This window comes from Dermacentor albipictus, chromosome 1 (assembly GCF_038994185.2).
Source record: "Dermacentor albipictus isolate Rhodes 1998 colony chromosome 1, USDA_Dalb.pri_finalv2, whole genome shotgun sequence".
Taxonomy (NCBI): domain Eukaryota; kingdom Metazoa; phylum Arthropoda; class Arachnida; order Ixodida; family Ixodidae; genus Dermacentor; species Dermacentor albipictus.
Genome location: NC_091821.1, coordinates 227,699,032 through 227,722,874, shown reverse-complemented (window position 1 = coordinate 227,722,874; position 23,843 = coordinate 227,699,032). Strand labels below are relative to the sequence as shown.

The 23,843-nt window shown below is 49.0% G+C and overlaps 3 protein-coding genes across 5 annotated transcripts in view; all 3 read left to right on the top strand.

The window, feature by feature from the left end:
- LOC139054248 (LIM domain-binding protein 2-like) overlaps nt 1–23,843 on the top strand; it is a 320,751-nt gene that overhangs the window by 73,260 nt on the left and 223,648 nt on the right. Inside the window, exon 2 of one of the 3 annotated variants that reach the window (XM_070530965.1) lies at nt 18,472–18,551. The exons of the other annotated variants lie outside the window; for them this stretch is intronic. The gene's annotated coding sequence lies outside the window, so the exon portion shown is untranslated. The remainder of the gene's footprint in view (nt 1–18,471; nt 18,552–23,843) is intronic. 3 annotated transcript variants of the gene reach the window in all.
- LOC139047432 (uncharacterized) lies at nt 6,953–7,999 on the top strand. Its single transcript, XM_070521259.1, has one exon. It carries the CDS (start codon nt 7,295–7,297, stop codon nt 7,997–7,999), a length of 705 nt encoding a protein of 234 aa, XP_070377360.1. The 5' UTR covers nt 6,953–7,294.
- Nucleotides 8,214–10,946, top strand: LOC139047376 (uncharacterized). The gene has a single exon (XM_070521232.1). The coding sequence runs from the start codon at nt 8,214–8,216 to the stop codon at nt 10,944–10,946; it is 2,733 nt and encodes a 910-aa protein (XP_070377333.1).

Sequence of the window (23,843 nt, the reverse complement as noted above, 5' to 3'; positions counted from 1 at the left end):
GCTAGTGGTCATTAGTGCATCGGTTGTTTTTACCGTCTGTGCATTTCCCCTCTTAAACCACAGGCACCCTCCTCCTTTTTAGAAAAAGAGCAATAATTATTTCGCACTTTTTGCATGCTAACCAATCTTTCACGCACCAGCTCACCTGTATAAAGGCTGAGCAACGGGGTCTACATGGATCATCTATGTAGTGAGCCTTTCGCATATGTCAATCTAACAACAATAATGCCAAAGAGGCGCTTCACCCGCCCAGCTCTGTTCATGTGATGTCTGATCTAGGTTCACACTCTGTTCCTTTACTTCTGCGGCATCGAACATTTATATACACTGGCTTTCCGTGTAAAATAAAGTGATTCCGATTCCATTATCGTTGAAGTTGGTGAAGTCGCGACTCTCCGTGCTTCGGCCGCAACGCCGAACAGACCCCCGACGATACGAGGACGCGACCGCACGACATCGAAGAAGAGCGCCCTTACGTGTACCAAGGTGTCGCTATACCGAGAACCTCGTATCGCACGAACTGGTGTTCGATCCACGTACGAGACGTTGCTAGATTCCTGGACCTATACTGTCATCGTGTGTTGCCGGAGTCGTTGATATGAACTGGGAAAGAATGGAGACCTATAAATCGGAGCGCTATATTTAGGAGCCATGCAAAAAGGGCTCTATGAGTAATCTTCTCAACATATAAACAGTGTACGTCACGTTTTCTTTCGTTCTCTTTCAACCTTAGCTTTCATGTTCGCGCACATGGCTGTTGCCGCATCGACCCGACAAAAAGGGCCATGACGTCACTGAATAATTAGCTTAAGCAGTGGACCCATACTTAGTGAACAGGCTGCTATACTTGGCAGCGCCTGAGGCGTGTGTCTCCTAACTCGTCGTCACCCGCCATAACGTGCTTTCCTTGATATTACGATTTTCCAGACAGTAATGTAATTATGTTGCAGACATGCATGCTCTCTAGAAAAAATACGGTCGTATTTAATAGCGTGACATTAGTGTTTCACTGTCTCATATGCTGCTAGGTTCGTAATAGAGTTGTGGTAATATCAGTGTAGGAATAATTAAATTCATGGAATAGCAAATACACATGTGGTGTTGAATGAAGCCCGCTATAGCTTGCCGTTGGATCAACAATAATGTCTAAGAGGACTCAGGCATTCTAAAGCAAATCTGCCAGCGCATAGCAATATTACTTCTACGTTTCCTTCTTTTCATCATCTGGAAGTTTAGAGAATTTTCTTTTTACGTTATCACTATTGCTACTGGTACACTATACCGCGCGCCAGCAAAAGCAAAACAAATGAAAACATTGCGCGCGGCACAATATCTCAGGCGCTTTTGTGAATGCTGATCTGCATGTAACGCGATATTTCGCGTGTTTTCTATAGCACAATACACTGCTATATGTAGCACAATACGCTGATCATAACACCCAAATAGCACCCAAACAGTGGAATTTGTTCTTTCATTGCTTGCAGAATCTGTAAAGTTTGATTGTTGAAACATCGGCGGGAAATAGAAGGCATTAGTAATGTTACCAAACATTATATAGACCCTAAATCTGCCCCCTCCCCCTTTTTTTTCTTTCATGCGTGTGGTGAACAAAATGCGCGCCCCCTATGGTGGCAATTTTTCGTATTGGCATCTACTGCCAGTGTTGCCCGTTATAAAGATTGAGCAGATTTCTCGCTCTCGTAACGTTATGACACACAAACTTATACCTAGTTATGTGAAGTTAGCGCATGCAGTCCGCCTCTAATGAAGGCCGTATAGCGTAAAACAATGTCTTTCACTGTGGTGATTGTCCACTCAGCAGAAATAGCAGGTTTGGCTAGCTGGTCAGCGGTACACACCATTAGCAACACAGCATAGACGATGACTGAGCAAATACAGCGACAAGCATCGCGCGTATTGTGCCCCCTCCCACACACACACACTCTGCTCTCTTCACTGCTCGCGTGAGTATAGTGCTTGTGCTATATAGTAACGATGGACTCGCGATTGTTCCGCGTTTAGCATTTATGGCGAACCCCAGCGGGCGATAAGGAGCACGTTTAAGTGTTCGGGAATTGCTCTCGAGAGGGCTCGCGCCGGTCTTGCGGTGAGGCCGCCGATCAAGAGAGCGCTGTTCGCGTGGTTGTAAAACGGATGCCGCACGGAACCCATTTCCCGCGTGTTTTGCGCACGCCGCGCCGTCACGTGTTTTTCACGGCACGCGTGAGCGCCACGGCTGAAACGGTGCGTTCTGTTCACCTCATTTAAGGGAGAAAGCTTACACCCTTTGGTGTTTATCTTGTCCCGCAACGCTCTTAAAACGGTTGCACCCTCTGGGGTGTATATTTTTCCCACAACAATGATCGTCATCTGCCTTGCTTGCGCTTCCTTTCTTGAAAACTCGGCGATCGCTAATTTCCTGTCGAGAATGTTATGTCACACTTATAACGCGCATGCCGTTCGTTACTGGGAAGTACCGGGCTCACAGCGTTAAGGAAAGGAAATACGGACAAGGCAGATGACGTTTATTGTTGTTTGGCAAGATACGGCCCTAAGGGTGTAATTTTGTTTTCGAGTGCACTCTAAGAAAAGTTTACACCCTTTGAGTCGTATCTTGCCACACAACAATAAACGTCATCTGTCTTGTCCGCATTTCCTTTCTTAAACGCTGCGGAAGTAACGAACGGCATGTGCGCTATCAGCAAGACATCCTGCCGACAAGAAAGTAGCGGGCGCGGCGTTTTCAAGAAAGGAAACGCAACCAAGGCAGATGACGATTATCGTTGTGTGGCAGATATGCACCCCAAAGGGTGTAACCTATTTTTGGAGTGCTTGTATCTGGGTTCCATATTTGTTGAAATGCATATCAAGCTATGCTTTCATTTGGAAGCCCCTTAACCTGTTGAAATATAAGTTGTCCAGTTTAAACGAAATAGCCAAGTTAATGCTAGCAGATTTTTCATTTTTGCGAGCTCAAGCTTTATTTTTCTTTGTAAAATTAGCGAAAGCTGGGTAATTCCACAAAAATTAGGGCGTCAACTGCGCGGCTCTGTGGTTCCGCAGCAGAGACTCGGATATATACATAGCGGGTCCTTAAGCTGCAACTGAAACAAACGAACAAATGAATAAATAATAATAGAAAAGGCATTTGTAGCGAACGAAATTTACTTTCACATTTTAAATGCGTATGAGGTTGTTAGTTTGTTAATGCGACTTTTGCGGAAGTGTTCTTTACAAAGGCATGATACCTTCTGGAGTTTGGACGGGTTTGAAATTACGATAGACGTCCCGAGTGAGGCGACGAACATCCCGGCTATTACGAGTGCAGTCCCGCTCTTCCAATGGCTCCGTGTTTTGTCTTGCTTTCGGGCTCGTCTAAGGCGCACATTATGCATCTTGGCGTTGTCTTGCAGGATGTACCTGCAGCGCTTCCAGAGTGCAGCGAAAATACTGCTAATCCGAAAACAGTATGTTTACAATTCCGTTGATCGGGCTATTCATCTAAAAATGTATTATAAGCACACCCTGTCTACCGCCAAACAGAGAACTGATACCAGCCGCATCCACCAGGCGATCATGGAATCGCATGCTTTGGTTGCAACACAGTACTTGTCCGTTACCGACCGCTAATCTCCCTCGGCTACATTACGCTCCAGAAATTTCGTAAAGTTGCGAATTTGGGCTCGTTCTAGGATTTTACGAATGTTCAAACTTTAGGTTAAGTAAATCTTGGTCGCGAAAAACTTTCGATCGTTGGTCCCCGGCCATACCCTTGGAATTCTTCTCATTGTGAAAAGAAAGCAGAAAGAGGGACGGGAAGGGGTATCTGCTTTGCGCCAGCTTTTTTTTTTTTTTTTCAATTCAGACTAGTTCATGCAGCAGGCGAAATCGGCAACAACATAGTCTCAGAAAAAGTCATTGATCTAAAAACAGTTTGCTTGTCAGTTCTTGCTGTTCTTAATTTTCTGCGGCTTCTCTGTTGCGTCTACATGCAAATCATTTTTAAGAAAGTGCGTATGTATTCCACGAAAGGTGTGTGCTCAGGGCAAACTTGGAAAAAAAGAAATGCGTGCTACTTCATCCCCCTCCGCCCTCGTTCCCACACATAGCGCTCTTATGTGCGCGAGATTTTTACCAGTGTTAAAGTTCACAAGTTGGCAGCTGCGTAAATACCCGAACAGAAAAGTTGGGAGCTGTTAAAACAACTAACATGCATCTTATATCACTTTGCAACGTTTTGTGGTCGCTTACCTTTCTTCTCCTTACGAAACTCCCATCCCATTCCTGCCCGTCATTCTAGCCTGAGAATCATTTTATTTATGCTTCGTAAAATTTGTGCGCTTCGGGCGCTCTAGCAGATTCAGTTCGCCGATTTCCAACGTCTGATTTTGTTATTATGTGGAATGCCATTCAGCGCAGATTGTGCTGCGTGGGCTTTGTACGCCGCGAAATAAAAGCGTGCCAGAAATCCGTCGGAAATAAATTTCGCGTGGTCTGTTTCTTTTATGCTGGGTGCTTCTGTTAGCCCCAAGGAATTCGCCATTCGGAAACCTTCAGGTGCTCGCCGCGGGACGACATCGTGAGCGCTCAGCAGGCATGTCGAGACCACGCGCTTTTGATACGCGAGCATTCCTCGCGTGTTTTCAACATTCCCAGAAAAGCGCGCCGTGAAATGTACGAGAAGTTAACCTTATAGTATCGCATTCAGACGAGCCGAAAAAGGAGTGACAATTATTTCTTTTGACGTCGTTTGATGTACTTTTGTTTTGGTACATATGCATGGTGTGTGTGTGTGTGTGTGTGTGTGTGTGTGTGTGTGTGTGTGTGTGTGTGTGCGTGTGTGCGTGTGCGCGTGCGCGTGCGCGCGCGCGCGCTTTGGCCCATACTTGGATCTTACTGCATTTACTGTCGTAACAGGGTTGCTGTGTTTTCCTCTTCAGTTCGTGAGGTATGCAGTTGTCGCTGGCTGCCTTTACAGAAGTGGGTGTGAGCATTTGTCGGAGTACTACAAGAAACAGTAGCTCGAACAAATAGTGAGACGTTCGGCCACGTGAATTATTTACAGCTTCAACGTCTACTGCGTAACTGCTAGCCTTACAGTGTATCGCACTCGTCTGTCATATTCAAAAAGAAGCCATATAATTTCTGTTCTCGCTCACTGTTTCGGGATTATTATTTATTTTTTATTTGCTACGACAGCAGTTGGTGCTCGAAACTGGGCTTTTCTTGTCTCTTTAATTTTCATTACGCTTGCGACGACCGCTGTCGTCGTCGTGTTATCTTATTGTCGTCCGGCCGCCTCGTCGGGCTCTGCATCACCATCGCCATAGAGCGAAGAACTTCAAGAAAACATTGTCCACAACGACCAGTACTGGGATTCAAACCCGTTTCACTGCAGCAATGTGCACTTGAGAGCCGGGCCCGCCACTGCGCTGTCGCGCAACAAAGCGCAAGGAAATGAATGCAAGGTTTTGCGCTACACATGGACTCTGTGATCGGTGGCGTCTGTGCACTTATTTTGGACTCCAGCACAAGCACTGCGTTAGCCGGCGAGGATGACAAGATGGCGGTGCGTTGTCGTGCAATTCGTCGTCGTCATGCTCGTGAAAACAGCGTAATACGCCTACATGACAACGATGGTGAGCGTCAGACATAGCACACGCCTACAATAGTGGACACGCGGAGAATCAGGTGGTTGGTGGAAATCAACGTCGAAGGTATCGACGACGTCACTTCAACAGCGAGGTTGTAACGACAACGCCACATAGTTTTCTTTTTCAGTATTATTGTACATATTACACATTCGCCAAGGACGCGATATAGCAGAACTACTACTGCACGAAAAAAAAATACTTTTTACTAAATGTCGTAGTGACATTCCTTCAAATCACTCATTACATCGGTTGTAGAAGTTTTTGTGTCAGAGATGAATAATTCACGACCAGAACAATCAGATAAATTCATCTATCCTGAAAAGCGTGTAGCCGTTATTACAGCAACCGCCCGATCACCGTGAAACTACACATAATTAACGAAACACTGAATTTCATAAATGGCGAATTGAAACTTCATAGTTATATTCAAAGTGAATGCCATGCTGCCGACGCGTCAGGCATGTGGGTGCTTGGACGCTGTCCTGCTAAATGATAGTATGACTGTTTTACATAACTTATCAATTACTCTACCGTACAGTAATGCAGTTGCGTAAATCACAATGGAAATGAAGTCACCAATTCTTTACCTAAACAAAAGTTTTCTTTCTGTGATATCTAGTAACTTGTAATAGTTTAAATATTACAGCAAATATCTGAATTTTTTCCAGCTTATTACATACGTCTTATACTGCCCCCCGCCCCCTTTTCCAACCATCACTTCTATAACCTCTGGTTTCTTGGCCATTCTTACATGGTACGTGGGTACTCGCAATTATTTGAAGTAAAAGTACAGAAGAAATAACCACAGTGGGAATGCGCCACCATAGATGTGGTCTTTACTGTTAGGGGAATGCCACCGCTGTCACAGTAACAGAGTTGAGAGCCGAAGGAATGGCTGAAGTCTGCTATTTTTTTTGTTGCACATCTTACCACTTTGATTATTGAGACTCGGTTTTGATAATATTGCTTTTGCCAGATCCCGTTACACTTAATCGTTTGGTTATAAAGAAATGAGTTGTGAGAACAGCGCATGTTCTGTCAGTCCGTCACTTCTTTGTCTTCGCGCTGTAGCGACACTGGAAGCAGATATGAATCCATTCCAACTCAGCAATCTTTCTGTTGTTTTAAAGAATCTACGTCGATTGAAATGAATCCGCAGCCCGCACAACGGCGTTTTTCGTAGCGTTAATTTAGCGCGCTAAACTGAATTTCTAATTTAGTGCTAACCACACGTTTGTGAATTCCTATGGAGAAGGTTGTACGGAGGTGTAAGAAGAAGAAGAAGCAAAAGAAGAACACCGGAGTAAGACGTGTCTTCCCATAGTTTTCAGCAAGAACACGTTTCCAAGAGTACTACCTTCGGGAACTACGTCTCCGCCATCGAGGTCGGCGACAAACCGTACTTACTGGCGTTGCAGGACACAGTGGGGCAGGAGGAGTACGACAGGTTGTAGCCACTGTCGCGCCTGGATAGGGAAGTCATCCTCGAGTGCTCCAGCATCGACTCGCCCAACTCCCTGGAGAACCCAGAGTCCGGGAGACCGGAGGTGCGCTACTTCTGCCCGGGCGTGCCCGTCATCCTTGCGGGGAACAGGAAGGGCCTTCGCAACATCCCGCGCACGCTGCCAGAGCTCGCCAAGATGAAGCAGAAGGCGAGTCAGGAGAACTACGACCGGTTGCGGTCCTACCCGGACACGGACGTCATCTTGAGGTGCTTCAGCATCGACTCGCCCGACTCCCTGGAGAACAACCCAGAGTCCGGGAGACCTCAGGTGCGGTGCTTCTACCCGGGCGTGCCCGTCATCCTTGCGGGGAACAGGAAGGGCCTTCGCAACGTCCCGCGCACGCTGCCAGAGCTCGCCAAGATGAAGCAGAAGGCGAGTCAGGAGGACTACGACCGGTTGCGGTCCTACCCGGACACGGACGTCATCTTGAGGTGCTTCAGCATCGACTCGCCCGACTCCCTGGAGAACAACCCAAAGTCCGGGAGACCTCAGGTGCGCTACTTCTACCCGGGCGTGTCCGTCATCCTTGCGGGGAACAGGAAGGGCCTTCGCAACGTCCCGCGCACACTGCCGAAGCTCGCCAAGATGAAGCAGAAGGCGAGTGAGGAGGACTACGACCGGTTGCGGTCCTACCCGGACACGGACGTCATCTTGAGGTGCTTCAGCATCGACTCGCCCGACTCCCTGGAGAACAACCCAGAGTCCGGGAGACCTCAGGTGCGCTACTTCTACCCGGGCGTGCCTGTCATCCTTGCGGGGAACAGGAAGGGCCTTCGCAACGTCCCGCGCACGCTGCCAGAGCTCGCCAAGATGAAGCAGAAGGCGAGTCACGAGGACTAGGGGGTTTTTTTTGTTTGTGTGAAGATTTTTTCGGACACGGACGTCATCTTGAGGTGCCTTCAGCATCGACTCGCCCGACTCCCTGGAGCAACCCAAGAGGGCCGACTAGTCCGGGAGCTCAGGTGCGTTACTTCTACCGGGCGTGCCCGTCATCCTTGCGGGGTACAGGAAGGGCCTTCGCAACGTCCCGCGCACGCTGCCAGAGCTCGCCAAGATGAAGCAGAAGGCGAGTCAGGAGGACTACGACCGGTTGCGGTCCTACCCGGACACGGACGTCATCTTTAGGGGCTTCAGCATCGACTCGCCCGACTCCCTGGAGAGCAACCCAGAGTCCGGGAGACCTCAGGTGCGCCACTTCTGCCCGGGCGTGCCCGTCATCCTTGCGGGAAACAAGAAGGGCCTTTACAACGTCCCGCGCACGCTGCCAGAGCTCGCCAAGATGAAGCAGAAGGTGAGCCAGGAGGACTACGACCGGTTGCGGACCTACCCGGACACGGACGTCATCTTGAGGTGCTTCAGCATCGACTCGCCCGACTCCCTGGAGAACAACCCAGAGTCCGGGAGACCTCAGGTGCGCTACTTCTGCCCGGGCGTGCCCGTCATCCTTGCGGGGTACAGGAAGGGCCTTCGCAACGTCCCGCGCACGCTGCCAGAGCTCGCCAAGATGAAGCAGAAGGCGAGTCAGGAGGACTACGACCGGTTGCGGTCCTACCCGGACACGGACGTCATCTTGAGGTGCTTCAGCATCGACTCGCCCGACTCCCTGGAGAACAACCCAGAGTCCGGGAGACCTCAGGTGCGCTACTTCTACCCGGGCGTGCCCGTCATCCTTGCGGGGAACAGGAAGGGCCTTCGCAACGTCCCGCGCACGCTGCCACAGCTCGCCAAGATGAAGCAGAAGGCGAGTCAGGAGGACTACGACCGGTTGCGGTCTTACCCGGACACGGACGTCATCTTGAGGTGCTCCAGCATCGACTCGCCCGACTCCCTGGAGAACAACCCAGAGTCCGGGAGGCCTCAAGTGCGCTACTTCTGCCCGGGCGTGCCCGTCATCCTTGCGGGAAACAAGAAGGGCCTTTACAACGTCCCGCGCACGCTGCCAGAGCTCGCCAAGATGAAGCAGAAGGCGAGTCAGGAGCACTACGACCGGTTGCGGTCCTACCCGGACACAGACGTAATCTTGAAGCGCTTCACCATCGAGACGCCCGACTCCCTGGAGAACAACCCAGAGTCCAGGAGACCGGAGGTGCACTACTTCTGCCTGGGCGGGCTCGTCATCTTTGCGGGGAACAAGAGGGGCCTTCGCAACGTCTCGCGCACGCTGCCAGAGCTCGCCAAGATGAAGCAGAAGGCGAGTCAGGAGGACTACGACCGGTTGTGGTACTACCCGGACACAGACGTAATCTTGAAGCGCTTCACCATCGAGTGGCCCGACTCCCTGGAGAACAACCCAGAGTCCGGGAGGCCTCAAGTGCGCTACTTCTGCCCGGGCGTGCCCGTCATCCTTGCGGGGAACAAGAAGGGCCTTTACAACGTCCCGCGCACGCTGCCAGAGCTCGCCAAGATGAAGCAGAAGGCGAGTCAGGAGCACTACGACCGGTTGCGGTCCTACCCGGACACAGACGTAATCTTGAAGCGCTTCACCATCGAGACGCCCGACTCCCTGGAGAACAACCCAGAGTCCAGGAGACCGGAGGTGCACTACTTCTGCCTGGGCGGGCCCGTCATCTTTGCGGGGAACAAGAGGGGCCTTCGCAACGTCCCGCGCACGCTGCCAGAGCTCGCCAAGATGAAGCAGAAGGCGAGTCAGGAGGACTACGACCGGTTGCGGTCTTACCCGGACACGGACGTCATCTTGAGGTGCTTCAGCATCGACTCTCCCGACTCCCTGGAGAACAACCCAGAGTCCGGGAGACCTCAGGTGCGCTACTTCTGCCCGGGCGTGCCCGTCATCCTTGCGGGGAACAAGAAGGGCCTTTACAACGTCCCGCGCACGCTGCCAGAGCTCGCCAAGATGAAGCAGAAGGCGAGTCAGGAGCACTACGACCGGTTGCGGTCCTACCCGGACACAGACGTAATCTTGAAGCGCTTCACCATCGAGACGCCCGACTCCCTGGAGAACAACCCAGAGTCCAGGAGACCGGAGGTGCACTACTTCTGCCTGGGCGGGCCCGTCATCTTTGCGGGGAACAAGAGGGGCCTTCGCAACGTCTCGCGCACGCTGCCAGAGCTCGCCAAGATGAAGCAGAAGGCGAGTCAGGAGGACTACGACCGGTTGCGGTCCTACCCGGACACAGACGTAATCTTGAAGCGCTTCACCATCGAGTGGCCCGACTCCCTGGAGAACAACCCAGAGTCCAGGAGACCGGAGGTGCACTACTTCTGCCCGGGCGTGCCCGTCATCCTTGCGGGGAACCTAAAGGGCCTTCGCAACGTCTCGCGCACGCTGCCAGAGCTCGCCAAGATGAAGCAGAAGGCGAGTCAGGAGGACTACGACCGGTTGTGGTCCTACCCGGACACAGACGTAATCTTGAAGCGCTTCACCATCGAGTGGCCCGACTCCCTGGAGAACAACCCAGAGTCCAGGAGACCGGAGGTGCACTACTTCTGCCCGGGCGTGCCCGTCATCCTTGCGGGGAACCTAAAGGGCCTTCGCAACGTCTCGCGAACGCTGCCAGAGCTCGCCAAGATGAAGCAGAAGGCGAGTCAGGAGGACTACGACCGGTTGCGGTCCTACCCGGACACAGACGTAATCTTGAAGCGCTTCAGCATTGAGCCGCCCGACTCCCTGGAGAACAACCCAATGTACGGGATGCCGGAGGTTCATCACTGCTGGATCAGCGTGCCTATCATCCTTGCGGGGAACAAGAAGGGCCTTCGCTATGTCCCGGTCGCGCGCAGGCTGTCGGAGCTCTCTGTGCAGAAGCAGAAGCCCGTGTCTCCGTAAGAAGTGCGAATCGATATGCTTGTTGGACACTGCGGATGCACCAGTACTACTTGCCATCAGCGCGTGTTCGTATGACAGGCACGCTCAAGCGAACCATTATGCATGCACAGTGTGTATTATGCAAGACAGATAGAGATTTCAAAAGGTATATGTGCATATACGGTACACTATTATATATGTACAATCTAATTGCACAAATATAGGTATTTAGCATTTGATAAACGGCGACGCACTCCCAAATGATTTACAATAGATGGGAATTTACGACGTTACTGCGATTGTGCGTCAAAGCACTACTTATCCAGGTTCATGTGCTATAAGATACACACTAGAAATTTGTTTTACCCCAAAACGGGGGTCCACGAGTTCGAATATAGCTTGCGGAATCTTAGCTTTGCATAAAGCTACAACGTTCGCAATCTAGCAATCTGGCAAGCATGTTCGCAATTTAGTGATCCGCCCGCGTTTTCCGTGCTTGCTTTTATTAGTTGGTGGGAAAGTTCGCGGACAAGTTTGCTTTCAGGAAGTGCCGTATAAGTGTCTACTTTGACTTTCCGTAACGTTTAATAGTGACGCTTTTATTAATATTTGACAAATCACTATTAGATTTCTTGCTTTAGTTTCTTTGTTTTTTTTTGTCAGTTTTATTTTGCCCCGCTTCACGTTCTTTTCTTAGCTTTGACTATTTGTCTTGCGCCTTTCCTCCTGAAATTAAGCGCTCTGCAACATATTAAAACATATTGCTTCGAAAAGGGAATAGTTTGATATTTTACAGTCTGTCTGCAAACGCACGGCGAAACTCATTCGTTTCCCACTGGCTCCCTCATTCTCGATTAATATTCCTACATCTTTTGAGCTTTCGGTTCCTTGGTCCCTCTGATTTCTTTTCACATTCTGACAGGTTCGCCGTCTCCCTTGCTTTTTTTTTTTCCTCTTTTTCAGCGTGCCAGGTTCCTGGAGCAGGTACATAACTCAGACCATGCCGCACGCAAGTGTGCACGAGCTTCTTTTTCTGCCTTTCTTTTTCTTTATGTAACGAAACACGGTCTGTATAACGAACTCCATCAGTGCACTCACTCCGCCTGTCCCTGCTTCCCCAGGGAACACCATCTAGCGGCAACGGTGTTCGCTCTCGGCTGTTGTTCTTTGTTCCTTTTTATTTTTTCTACTGTGTGTTTTTCTCTTTGTAAAAAGGAGAGGAGAGTGTGCGCGAAAAAAAAAAGGAAGGACTCGGCACTCTTGAGCAGCAGTCCCTGCGAAAGAGGAGGGCCCGCGAAGCGTATTGATCGGACCTTTCCTTTTCCCCTACGTAAATCCCTTCTGCCTCCCTCTGGAATTTTTTTTTTTTTTTTGTCCTCGCTGTGGCGGCGGCTGGCGCGGGTTTTGTGCAGCCGCCTCTTGTGCCGCTATAGCAGCAGCCGTGGTGGCGAGGGCGGCGTTTGTCGCCCCGGCGGCGGGCCGCCCGTGTGCGGAGTCCCACTGCAATCTCCCCGGCCAGCCCAACTGCGGGTCTCTCGCCCGCGAGCCCAGCAGCGCCCGCAGCACACTGGCTCGCACTTCTCGAGCGGCAGCAGCAGCAGCAGCTATCTCGGCGGGCCACTTTGCGCGGCGGGCCGCCGCTTGCTATTGATCTGTTTCCAGGCCGCGCCGTTTCGCGCCGCCAGACGCGCGTGGCCGCATAAACAAGCGCGCTTCTTTTTTCGCGCGCGGTTGGCTGCGCCGTCGGCGACCCCCACTTAGCCCCCCCCACCCACGGCACCCCGGGTTTCCCCCGTCGTGCCCCTCTTCGGCCCCCGAGGGAGGAGGGGCCGGCCGGCCGGACCCGGGGCGCTCGTCATCGTTTCGGTCCTCGCGCGCCCAAGACAGCCGCCGGGCCGGCGGCGTGTGCGCCGCGGGTCGTTGGGTGCCTCGGTGCCGCGTTTCTCACCCCAGCGTGTCGTAAATTGGGCCGCTGCTTGTCGCTGACAATGATCCAGCCCCCTTTCCCCACTTGCATTGTCCTTCTTTCCGACGATGTGTCAATGTTTCTTGAGGGAGCACCGCGGATGCTTGCCACGCGCAGGCGGCTGCACTCGGTATGTCTGCCTGCGCTCTGGTTTGCCGCCTGAACTTAATCGCTGGAAAGCCGCTGATTCTGGTCATAATGCATAAAGAACTGCGCTTCGACCTGGCCCGGAACAATGCCGCGGTGGTCCCCCATCCTCCTTACAGTCCCGGCTTGGCTCCGTGCGACTTTTTTTTTTTGTTTCCCCGACTGAAGAGAGCGCTGGATGGAAAGCATTGGGAGACCGTGGAAAACGTCCAAAACCATGTTGCAGAGTTCCTGAGACATTCCCGTGCAGGACTTTCAGGATGCCTCCCAGGCGTGGCACACACATCTCCGCAAGTGTATTGATGCAGGGTCAGAATATTTTGAAGAATTTTAACCAGTTGTACAGGTCCGGTCAAGAAATCTGTCTTTCCTAGAAACTGCGCATTACTTTCATAATGTACCCTGTCTATTTTAACACGCAGTTGAAATAATGTACATTTAAACGTTTATTTGGGGTGAACTTTTGCCCGACACGCAAACAGCTAAGCTCGATCGAGTCTTGCTTCTAATCCCTGCTTTTATTCAGGGGCTGCATATAACGTAAAACTATTTCATTCTGCGTTTATTTCGATATCCTGACGTCAAACTTACGTAACCAGCGACGCAAGCATCGGGCGGTGACTCGCAGCGTTGTTTGAACAGAGCTACCATACGCTCTCCTTGTTTGTAAGACGAGGCAAATAGCACCATTGCCCACCTTGATAGGGTTTTCTTATCTAATTGGCTACGCGAAGAGCGCGCAGAAGTGGGGAGGGTTTGGGTGGGTCCGAGCTAGCGCATATTAGATAAACGGAGGAGGAGGGCGGTGCCGGCGACAGAACCGCTTACCCTTGCTTTGACCGTCGAAAATTGCGGTGGCGTGCAACCGGAAAGTTAAAAATTGCCTCTAAAACGGATCCTCGTCGAAGAAGAGCTGGCAGAGCGATGTCGTATACGGGGTCGAAAGGGCTTGACAAGTCACGCAATTTCTTTTAATCTTATGCGCAGATAAATACGAGGGCGAATCAGAAAGCCTTTGCCCCTGGTTTCTTTTCTTTCTTTTCTTTTTAAAGCCGAATTACGGCTATCAATGCGAAGTGAACATAACCATTCCCAGCGGTGGGCCTTTCTTGGACCGACCCGTCCGTATACCTGCCGGTAGCTCCGCGGCACGGCGCTGCGGTCAGTTGTTGAAGGTGGCGGCTGTGCTTCACACGTCCACGGCGTACGAGCAATGAAGTGCGATTCCTTTCCTATAGAGTAAGGGACGGACGCCCGTCGAAACCTATAGGGAAATGCAGTCCACGTATGGGAAAAGGTGTCTCGCTTTGAGAAGTGTGAGGTGGTGGTGTGATTTCGAAAGAGTCCGTGAAGACTTGCATGACCATGAGCGTTCGGGGAGGCCGCGTGCGTCGCTGACTGGCGACAGTGCTGCGATGGGACAAATGTCTGAACTGGTGTGGGGACTATGTGGAAAAATAAAGTAAGGTACGTAGAATAATGTGTAGATTTGTAATTACATGTATGCACCTTATTTTGGCTAATAAAATGTAGGGGCAAAGGCTTTCTGATTCGCCCTCGTACATTGTCACCGGCAGCTCCGAGTACCCAGTGCCAGAGCTATGGGCGAACAGACATCTCTTATTTCTTTCGTAATGGGACAGTTTCCGGCTACTTAAAAAAAAAACTCAGTTTTGTTTGGCATATTAATGCATATTTAGCGCATACACTTTGGCGCATGAGTTTTCGCGGTTTTTGTGACGTCGCCTGACAGCCGGGTGAAGTCGCAAAAAATTCGCAAAATCCTGAAATTTTTTTTGCCATTAGCGGAGAGCTAATAGCAAAAAAAGGCGAGGAATCGGAAATAATTCTTCTTTAGTTTGGCCTAATCATGCATAATCTGTGTGCAGACGTCATATCAGATGAGGAGTTTTCGTGGTTCTGTTGACGTCGCATGACAGACAGGCGAAGTGGTGGTGGCCCGAAATAATTTTGACTAATCGTGGATGGCTAGTGGTAGAAATAGAATGGAAAGAGATCGTAATAGCTTTATGTGGTCCTAAAGAGATCTTAATAGCTTTATATGGGCGCTAACTCACTAAACATTTTGCTTGTAAGTGCTATTCGCCAGCCGGTTTCGCTAATGACATGTGCAGCATCAAGATTGGCTGATTTCACCCCCCCCCCCCTCTACGAACAATTCTTGCGTACAACGTTTTTTTCTGAATACGGGCCCTGGTTCTCTTCCGCGTGTCCACGATGATCGCACGATGCACTCGAATGCTGCGACGACACTTGCCGTGCGAGCATTTGTGTTCCTCGCATCGCTGTGGCGCTATTTAACGTTTGCGCCGTGAACAACTAGGAGGGCGTAGGAACCGGCGCGCATAACTTCAAGACGGCAGCTTGTATCAATGTATACCTTGCTCTAAGGGTAATGCTATAGTGTACTGGAAGGGAACATCGCGGATGCGATCAGCACTTAAGTGTGACATCTATCGGTATTGCCCCTAACGCAGTGCTTCACTCTCCGCTCAGGACATTTGCATGGCTTGTCTAGAAAGTGCGGAGGGAATGTTCTCCAACATGTAGCTGCGAATTAAATCTGTTGGTCACATTCGGCTCCCTACGTTTTCAGCCAGCGAGCTAGATCGTTAATGGGCGGTTTTCTCTAGTTCTATCTTTTTTTATTCTTGTCCTTTTTCGCACCATTGTAGATTTGCAACCATGTCTTTAGAGATGCCGAAACCCCAACGACGTCGAGATAGATGCGTTATATAGGAGTCGCACTCCCACGAGCGCTCGCAGACAATGGAGAACGGAGCAGCTGCGCTTGCGTTCTTTAGGCATGTGTGCCGCTCGCACAATGGGACGTAATTAATAAGGACGTCAGCGTAACTTGCATGCACTCCTGAACGATGGAAGTGACGCAGAGTGGAGAAAAGAATGGACTTCCTGGTGGTTTTTTTTTTCCTTTCTCTGCGAATTTGGACAATTACGTCGTTGTTCTTACGTGGCCGAGACGAGATGCTGTGAAGAGTACACTTGAACGCAGAATATTCGCCCATGCGGTGTTCCCTCTAACTCTGCAAACTCGGGGCCCCTGCATGCTGAACTACGTACTACCCTGCTCCTTAGTTTATAGCTTACTACTTGCAAGCTTCGACCACCTTCGACCGAGCGAGAGACAACTGTAGTTCTGAGATGCTAAGGACGGCAAATAAGTGTCCAGGTTATAGTGTTTGTGTGCGTGTATGTGTGTGCGTGTATGTGTGTGTGTGCGCGTGCGTGCGTGCGTGCGTGCGTGCGTGCGTGCGTGCGCGTGTGTTTAGTTCGAACACTAACCAAAAAGAAAAAAAGCGCGCACGTTACCACAGTTTCTTTATATGCTTAGGCTGACATCACAGGTAAGAAAAACCAAATCACTCAATTAACAAACTGTTTCCATTAATTAAAATTATGAGAAAAGTTACGGCACATGTTTATATTGAAATGTTGAGAAAAATCGTCATAAACGTCTGGTGCCGTGTTTCAACATTTGAAAACGGTCACGTAAGCCGAAATAATTTGTTTCAAATTACTTGTTCAATTTAGACGATTACGCACGCAGCACTGCTAGCCACGCTTCGCACTGCGAAGCGCGGTTAGCAGTACACCTCTCTCCCCCCCCTCCCCCCCGTGGCCTAGTAAGGTGGCGTAATATGTGTGGCTATACCAAACATACCAAAAATTAAAATTTGGCGGGCTCAACTGTAGTTGACCTCGACATTAAGCGAAGCATTATTTGTTACACCTGGCAACTCTCCCGAAGTTTTCACAATATTTACGAATTCGGGCCGGTTCTACGATATTGCGAATTTTACGTGAAGTTTTACGAAAGAAAAAATTCTGTCCGCGAAAATGTTTTAAAGATGTTGAGGGATGCGGTGACAAAAGACTGCAAAAAATAAAAAATAAAAATAAAATAAATGCACGCATGAAAGAAATTGTGATCGGACCTACGTCGCCCTGTTGTGGCAGCGCGAGAAGTCATATACCTGTCTCGAGCAAGTTTGTTCCCGCAACTTCCTGCAGCATCAGCGAAATCGACAACAGCAGATTCGCTTAAAAGTTAATTTGGTCGAAAAAAAAAACAGTGTTGCTTTTCAGTCTTTGCTGTTTCTAGTTTGATGCTGCTTATGCGCTGCGTCTAAAGGTGAATTATCGTAAATGAAGTGCGTACGTATCCCACAACAAGTTCGGTGGTTAGATGGGCAGGTGTGGCCGTCTCCAGAGCGGTAAGCGTAGTTCGGCACTTTTCCGTCTCGTGACGACAAACGTGGCGCTGCGGTCAGAGGCCTGCCACAAGCAGCGCGCGTCGTGTGCTGCTGCGGCCTAAAGAAGCCCAAAGTGCGCTCGTATGAGTTATGCTTGTACAGTGACGCGTAAGCCTTCTAAGAGCGAAAACGTACGTTCGTAATGACACGTATACCTGACGCATGCTGTAATATTCTCGAGGAAAGGGAAGACGCGTGAAGGACCAGGTGCAGCAGCCCCTCGAGTGCTCATACCGATTACGTATACGAAAAGTACTACTGCGTTATGCGAAATTACGTATACGAGTGGAACTGCCGCGTATTGATTACTGTATTTAAACTGGAAACCGTCTTCGCAGTCGCATCATATACAGTTGCAGGTTTCTGAATGCAACGGAGCCCTGTCACTTGCGAAGGTAACGTAATTGCCTTGTGCGTCAGCTGTTTTGTTCTCGGTCGGATTGAAAGTAAAAAATATAGAGCTCTTAATGCTGTTTGGTTCGGTAAACACGTTAAAATTGAGTCTACGAAGAAGAGCACGAATTCCGCACGGCCGAAATAGAACTTCATCGGCTCTTCTAAAACGCGAGAGCCAAAGTTTGTTTTACGAAACAGTATGCAGGTGGTGTATGCGAACGTAATTTGCGCAGGACCGGAGAGTATTTTTATGCCATGAAATGCGTAATCGAAATGACTTGGTTTGTAGCACTGTAAAATACCATCGAATAAATATTGATACTCGCACAAATAAACTCCCTGGCTTTATTTCTTTGCCCGTATGGGTGCCATTATAAAAACGAGAGGTATGTTAATCCGTGTCGTGCTAGGCGTTTGTAATATAAATCGAGAACCTTTTTTTGCAAACAAAAATAAACTTGTTTTTGTGAGAAAACAAAAATTGCTTATCTTGTTCGATGATCTATTATTAGCTCCATAAGAGTACCTTGTAGCATGCAAAATAATAGTTTAGGCTCTTGATGTTCGCATGCCTATCTTTGAATACATTGGGTAATTCTCCAGTCGCACGGGTAAACCACGAACGCCAAGCTTTTGCAGCAAACTATAGCTTTCGAGTGTAATACAGCACTGCATCACAGCGCTCACAATGTATGTTGTAGCTTATAGTAAGATGTTTTTCTTTTTCTTCTTTCTTTTGTAGAGTCGGCTCAGCGGGAGCCAAGTCCTTGCCCTTCACGAGGAAGTGCAGGCGAACAGTGGATTAGCCTGATGATACTATTTGTAAGTTCGAGTTTGGGCTGCTCACAAGCGGGTAGTGCAGAAGGCTTGAGCTGGAGAAAGGAATGAAAGTATGCCAGGGGCGGCGCACGCTGCAATCGTTTTCTTGTAAACCGCAGCAGCTGCATTTGAAGCTGGTTTTTTTTTTCTATGCGGCTGTTGATATTTGCCGTCGTACTTGGCGAAACGTCTTCCAGCTTCTCGCACAGAATCATTTTTGTCGACCGCCTTTCGACAGGCTCGCTTCATCACTTGTGTACAAACACTCATTCTTCACTTGTTCAACACGCGTCATTTTCATTCGCATCCCATTCGCTTGAAGCGTGCGAGAGTTTGGCTCACTGTCTCTTCAGGATTACTTTAGCGGCCGGCATCCCGTCGAAGTCCTGCCTGTTCTTTTTCGCGGGACATTTTTTTTTTCGGGTGTAGCATTGAAAGAGCAGTGTTACGCATTGGCCGCAGATGCGCACTCGCAATCAGCGCAATGCGCTCATTGAAATACACTCCTCGAAGTGGCGCGCTGGACTAATGCGGTTGAAACATTTTCTCAGTAAGGCGATGTGCCAATCGCATTTCTCGGAAGGTTATGGGTCTCGCGGCGTCGAAACCAGCGTCATTTTAGCCTGCGGCTTGCACGTTTATAGCCGAACTTACGATTCAGCGCGAAGCAAGCGGTGGCCCTCCCGTTAATTTTCTTCTGTGCAGAAACACTTCCACTCTGTTTCGAAGCCTGAAAAGCTTGGTATTCACGGACACCACCCACAGTATTCACCTCGCTCCTTCAACATCTGAGTGAATTACAGGAACCTGGAGAACTATCGTGGCTGAGAGAACAGTGCACCGTACTGCGTGCTCGTTAACTGACGATTTAAATGACCGACCTCTTTTGAAAACACACACACACGCGCACACACGCACACACACGCACACACACGCACACACACACACACACACATATTGAGCATTACGGCAACCAGGGCCACATACACATTGGTGGCACATAATTGTACACCACCATCTCCGGGATCCGCCCAGAAAAACGTCCTGATACGCCATGAGATACACCACAGAAATTGGCGTGACTCGAGGAAGAATACATATTGCATTAAAATTAAACATCAACGCTATGAAACAGCAAGAAAAACGATAGGAGAACAAGAGTGTCAGGGAAAACTGTCAGCGGAATAAAACATCGCTTAAATCAAGCGTAGTGCGCTGCACCACACATTTATTTACGCGTATAATGAGCGCGCATATAGCATCAAACCATTGTCATCATGCTGTAAAACTATCTTTCCGCTGTTCATTCCCGGACGGCCGGTGAAGCTCCATGCCGTTTAAATGTACCATATCGAATAACTGCACTACAGCATCAAATAACGCACTAATGCTTCCGGAAGGGGAGTGACGTTCTCTTGCCTTCGTGTGCTAGTTATCAAAAATTCTCCGCTCTGTTTATTTCTGTGCCGAAATTTTGGAGGCCTTTGTGCGCGGCGAAGCTTCTACGTCAGTGCGTCGTTTGCATTTCAACGACAGAAAAAAAAAGTCCCTATAGCTTACGTATACAGGGTTCCTTTTTTTCTATTTTCTTTATATGTATTTTTTTTTACTGCAGGCATAGTATTGTTACAGGAACATCTTTCGAGCGCAGTCAAGGAAGTGCGATGATCAAACCGCTGCCCGGTTTCATGCAGCGATCAAGTCGAAACCTGTTTCCGGTGCAGTTCCCCGGCTTGAAAATGCAGACTGGCCGCCATACGCAACCCTTCCGCATGACTTTCCGCCTGCAGCTTTCTTTTTTCCCTGTGCGTAGACGTGCATTTACGATGAAGTAATGAGACCACGGCCCAATGATAGTCGCTCACATGACCACGTAAAGGTGATAAGCACTACCCCCCCCCCCTCCCCACCTTCCTATTCTTTCTTTTAATACAAGGTTATTCACCCAGCGATCTTCTTTAACGTTTGCGTTATCGCTGAAGTCAAGGAAGTGGTGCTGGTACATCGTTAAAAAAAAAAAAGGCCACACTCTCGTCGGGTGCGTCGTACGCATGTCGAGAAAAAAAAATGTGTTTTACATTGTAGATAATTTTCCTCAATCAGCAGGGCCATTGTTCTCTGAGTACGTTTAACGGAGCTGGGCCTCGCGCGGTTCTGATGCGCCCATCACACTGCCAGCCTCGTTTCACTCCTGGCGATAAGAGGGACGACCGCGATTAACCTCGCATGCACTGGAAGCGCCGGGGCTAATATTTCTTAATCCTCCTTTGGGGCTTCGAACGTTTCCAGTGTAGGTTAGCTTTGCTTAACGAAAGTCATTTGACACGTTGAGCGTAAACACAGGCGGGCCGACGTTGGCAGCTGCGAAGAGAACGAGTGCCTCATTTAGCGACGGAAGTAAGGCATGGGCCGCTTTTACCTAGAATGATTGGTTGTTCCTTTCTTTCTTTTCTTTCTTTTTGCGATGGCTGCCGGGCGGTGTAGTGTTCCTGCATACGTTAATCCACGCAGGAGACTCAAGACAACACAAGCAAAAACCTTAACGGCCCTCCGGACGTGTATCAGAGCATATCGTGTTTCCAACGCGCTGCCTTGGCGCGCATGCATGCACCGTGCCATTTATGTATGAAACGATAAAATGTCGTGCAGCAGCCGCAATAAGAACAACAAAGAGAATGGTTAGAGAAAGCTACGTCATAATGATTCTCTGGAACATGATATGATTGCCTGTGCATTGTTTATCGATTTCCGCGAGGCATTCGACAGTGTATCTCATGCACTGTTTTTGCACAAACTTTCTTTGCTATAGTACTCCGCGGCTCCTTCCTGCACCTATAGATGCTCAAGGATTAAAGGGCAGATGTCAATATGTTTTGCTAGGACAGTTTGAAAGCTCCTTTTTTAAGAAATAATGTCTGGAGTTCCCCGTGGATCAATATTAAGCGCACTTTTTATTTAACGCATGTGTTAATGATCATTCAGCCGCGCTGCCAATCAGTGTTTTTCAGTACGCTGACGACACCGTCCTTGTAGCCCGAGCGTTCAGGTGCGATCGCTTTGTTTTGAATTAAAGGGGGGGGCAATGGATTGGCTGGCGACTAACCTCATTATTCTAAAGACATAAAAAACCATGCCCATTTGCATTGTTCTGTGCTGCCACAACACAGTTGATTCACTTTATCGCTTTCTTCTAAACACCATCACATACGACTTTACTCTTGGAAGAAACGACGTGCGCAAAACATTTGCTCTACGTGGCTTTTAAAGCTTTTTGGCACAGCCATACAAAAGTCCGTATATTACTTCACGCTCCCTCGGATCTAAACAATGCTACTGTATTTCTCGGTGATCGACAAAATGTCACAGAGGCAGAAGGAGAGGGAAAACATTTATTAAAATATGACAAAAGAACGTGCGATTACTACGTTCCGTCCTTTCTGAACACTATCCCACCAAGCGTCTTTCACATAACTAAGAAAAATTTTTTAAAGTTAAAAGAACCATCAGTTTGATAGTTTGTTCATTCTTTTCGTGACTGTCTCATTCGTGTGTGTGTTTTAGTTTTTACTTCTAGAGTGTGACAATATTGTGTTTGCTGCGCAGATTCATTTTTTGATAGACTCTTCAGTTTTTGGTTACGCTTTACAAGATGTCCAAATAGGAGCCATGTCCTGTCGCTTTTCTTTCTTTTGTTGATGTTTTAACTTCTTGTGACACCTTTCCGTTTCTTTTGCAGAATCCTTCAACTCATGCACTTTTTTTAATTGTTCATTTGGAGTGCTTTTGATTTTATGAAAGCAACTTTTTCGTTGCCTTTGCTTTCATTTATCAGTTACTGTTTTGTGAATTCGTTTCCCTGCCTGTTGTTTCGTTATTTGTTTGCTGCTGCCTGCCTGGCACTGTCAGTCATGCCCGATGCGGCACTGGCAGGCCCTGTTCTTATACCTTTTTCTTTATGTAGGTGCCATATTATTATTATTATTATTATTATTATTATTAGTAGTAGTAGTAGTAGTAGTAGTAGTAGTAGTAGTAGTACTAGTAGTAGTAGTAGTAGTAGTAGTACTAGTAGTAGTAGTAGTAGTAGTAGTAGTATTACAGAATGGTACCAATAGTCAAAGCAAGCACTTAATACGGCCGCACTCACGTGTGTCTGCACTTTTGCACTAGCTGTACAAGAAAGGTAAGCCCACAAAACATGGGAAGAGCGCTAGCTTGCGACCAAGGGCTTGTGCGTAACTTCGAAAGCAGTTACGAAAGCAGCCGAACTGCGAAAGCAGCAACGCGACCATGCGAGACGGCGCATTACCAAGCGTGCCAGCAGGCTTTCGCCTTCACGTGTCACAGGAGTGTAACATGCTGCCTGACTTTTCTTTAAAGCCGGAGACAAAAGTTTCTAGTCTGTATGCATAGGAGGTGGACGCCGTTAAGTAATGTCGTGACACTCGACCGCTGCTTCATTGCAAAATTCCTTCTTTTGTCAATCGTTCCGGAGTGAGTAGGCATTTTTCATATGGTGAAATACCTATATTGCCACTATTTCAGTGTGGTTAGAATACGTTTTATATATCTGAACAGTGCCGTACATTATGAAATCTCCATCGGTGTGGCATAATACGCTCTGTGTATCCACGAAGGATAATTTTTTCGCTCGAGCGTATCTGTCATACGAACAAACACGCGCTCCCAGGAAGTATAGCAATGGCGCATTCGCAGTGCCTAAGAGGCATAACGAATTGCGCTTTTGTTATAAAGGGAGGAAAGCGACTTCCTGTAGCTCGTGAGAAACAGCATAAAATTATGCTTGCAGCGTGAACCTGCGCACCACATTTCCTCTTTTCTTTTTTTAAAACCGGAACTCGTGCTATAGTTGCGCTAGTTTCGCAAGATGGGGTCATCACATTTGTTGCTCATGTTAATACCTCTCCTTAAAAACTCCGAGGGCACCTAAACACTTCTTATGAATAGTGAATGCGAAAGCATGAATCTCCAATTGAACGCCGCTGAGCAGTCGTCCGAGTTCGATGCGGCGAGTAATGTGCCATAGCGGTACGTGCTGCCCGAGCCAGCAAGCAGTAGCAGCCTGCTGTGCCGACACCGCATTCCACCGACGTCCTGCGTGACGGGAGACCGAGGAAGCCGCAGCGGCCACGAAGGCGGGCAGGCACGCGCAGCAGCTACGCCCAGCGGGAGTGAGAGAGATAGATACGGATCGTGCGCCGGCTTCCGAGAGCGAGGGTGACGTGGCGTCGCGGCGATGTCCTCTCCCATCACGGAACACCTGGCGTGCCGGCT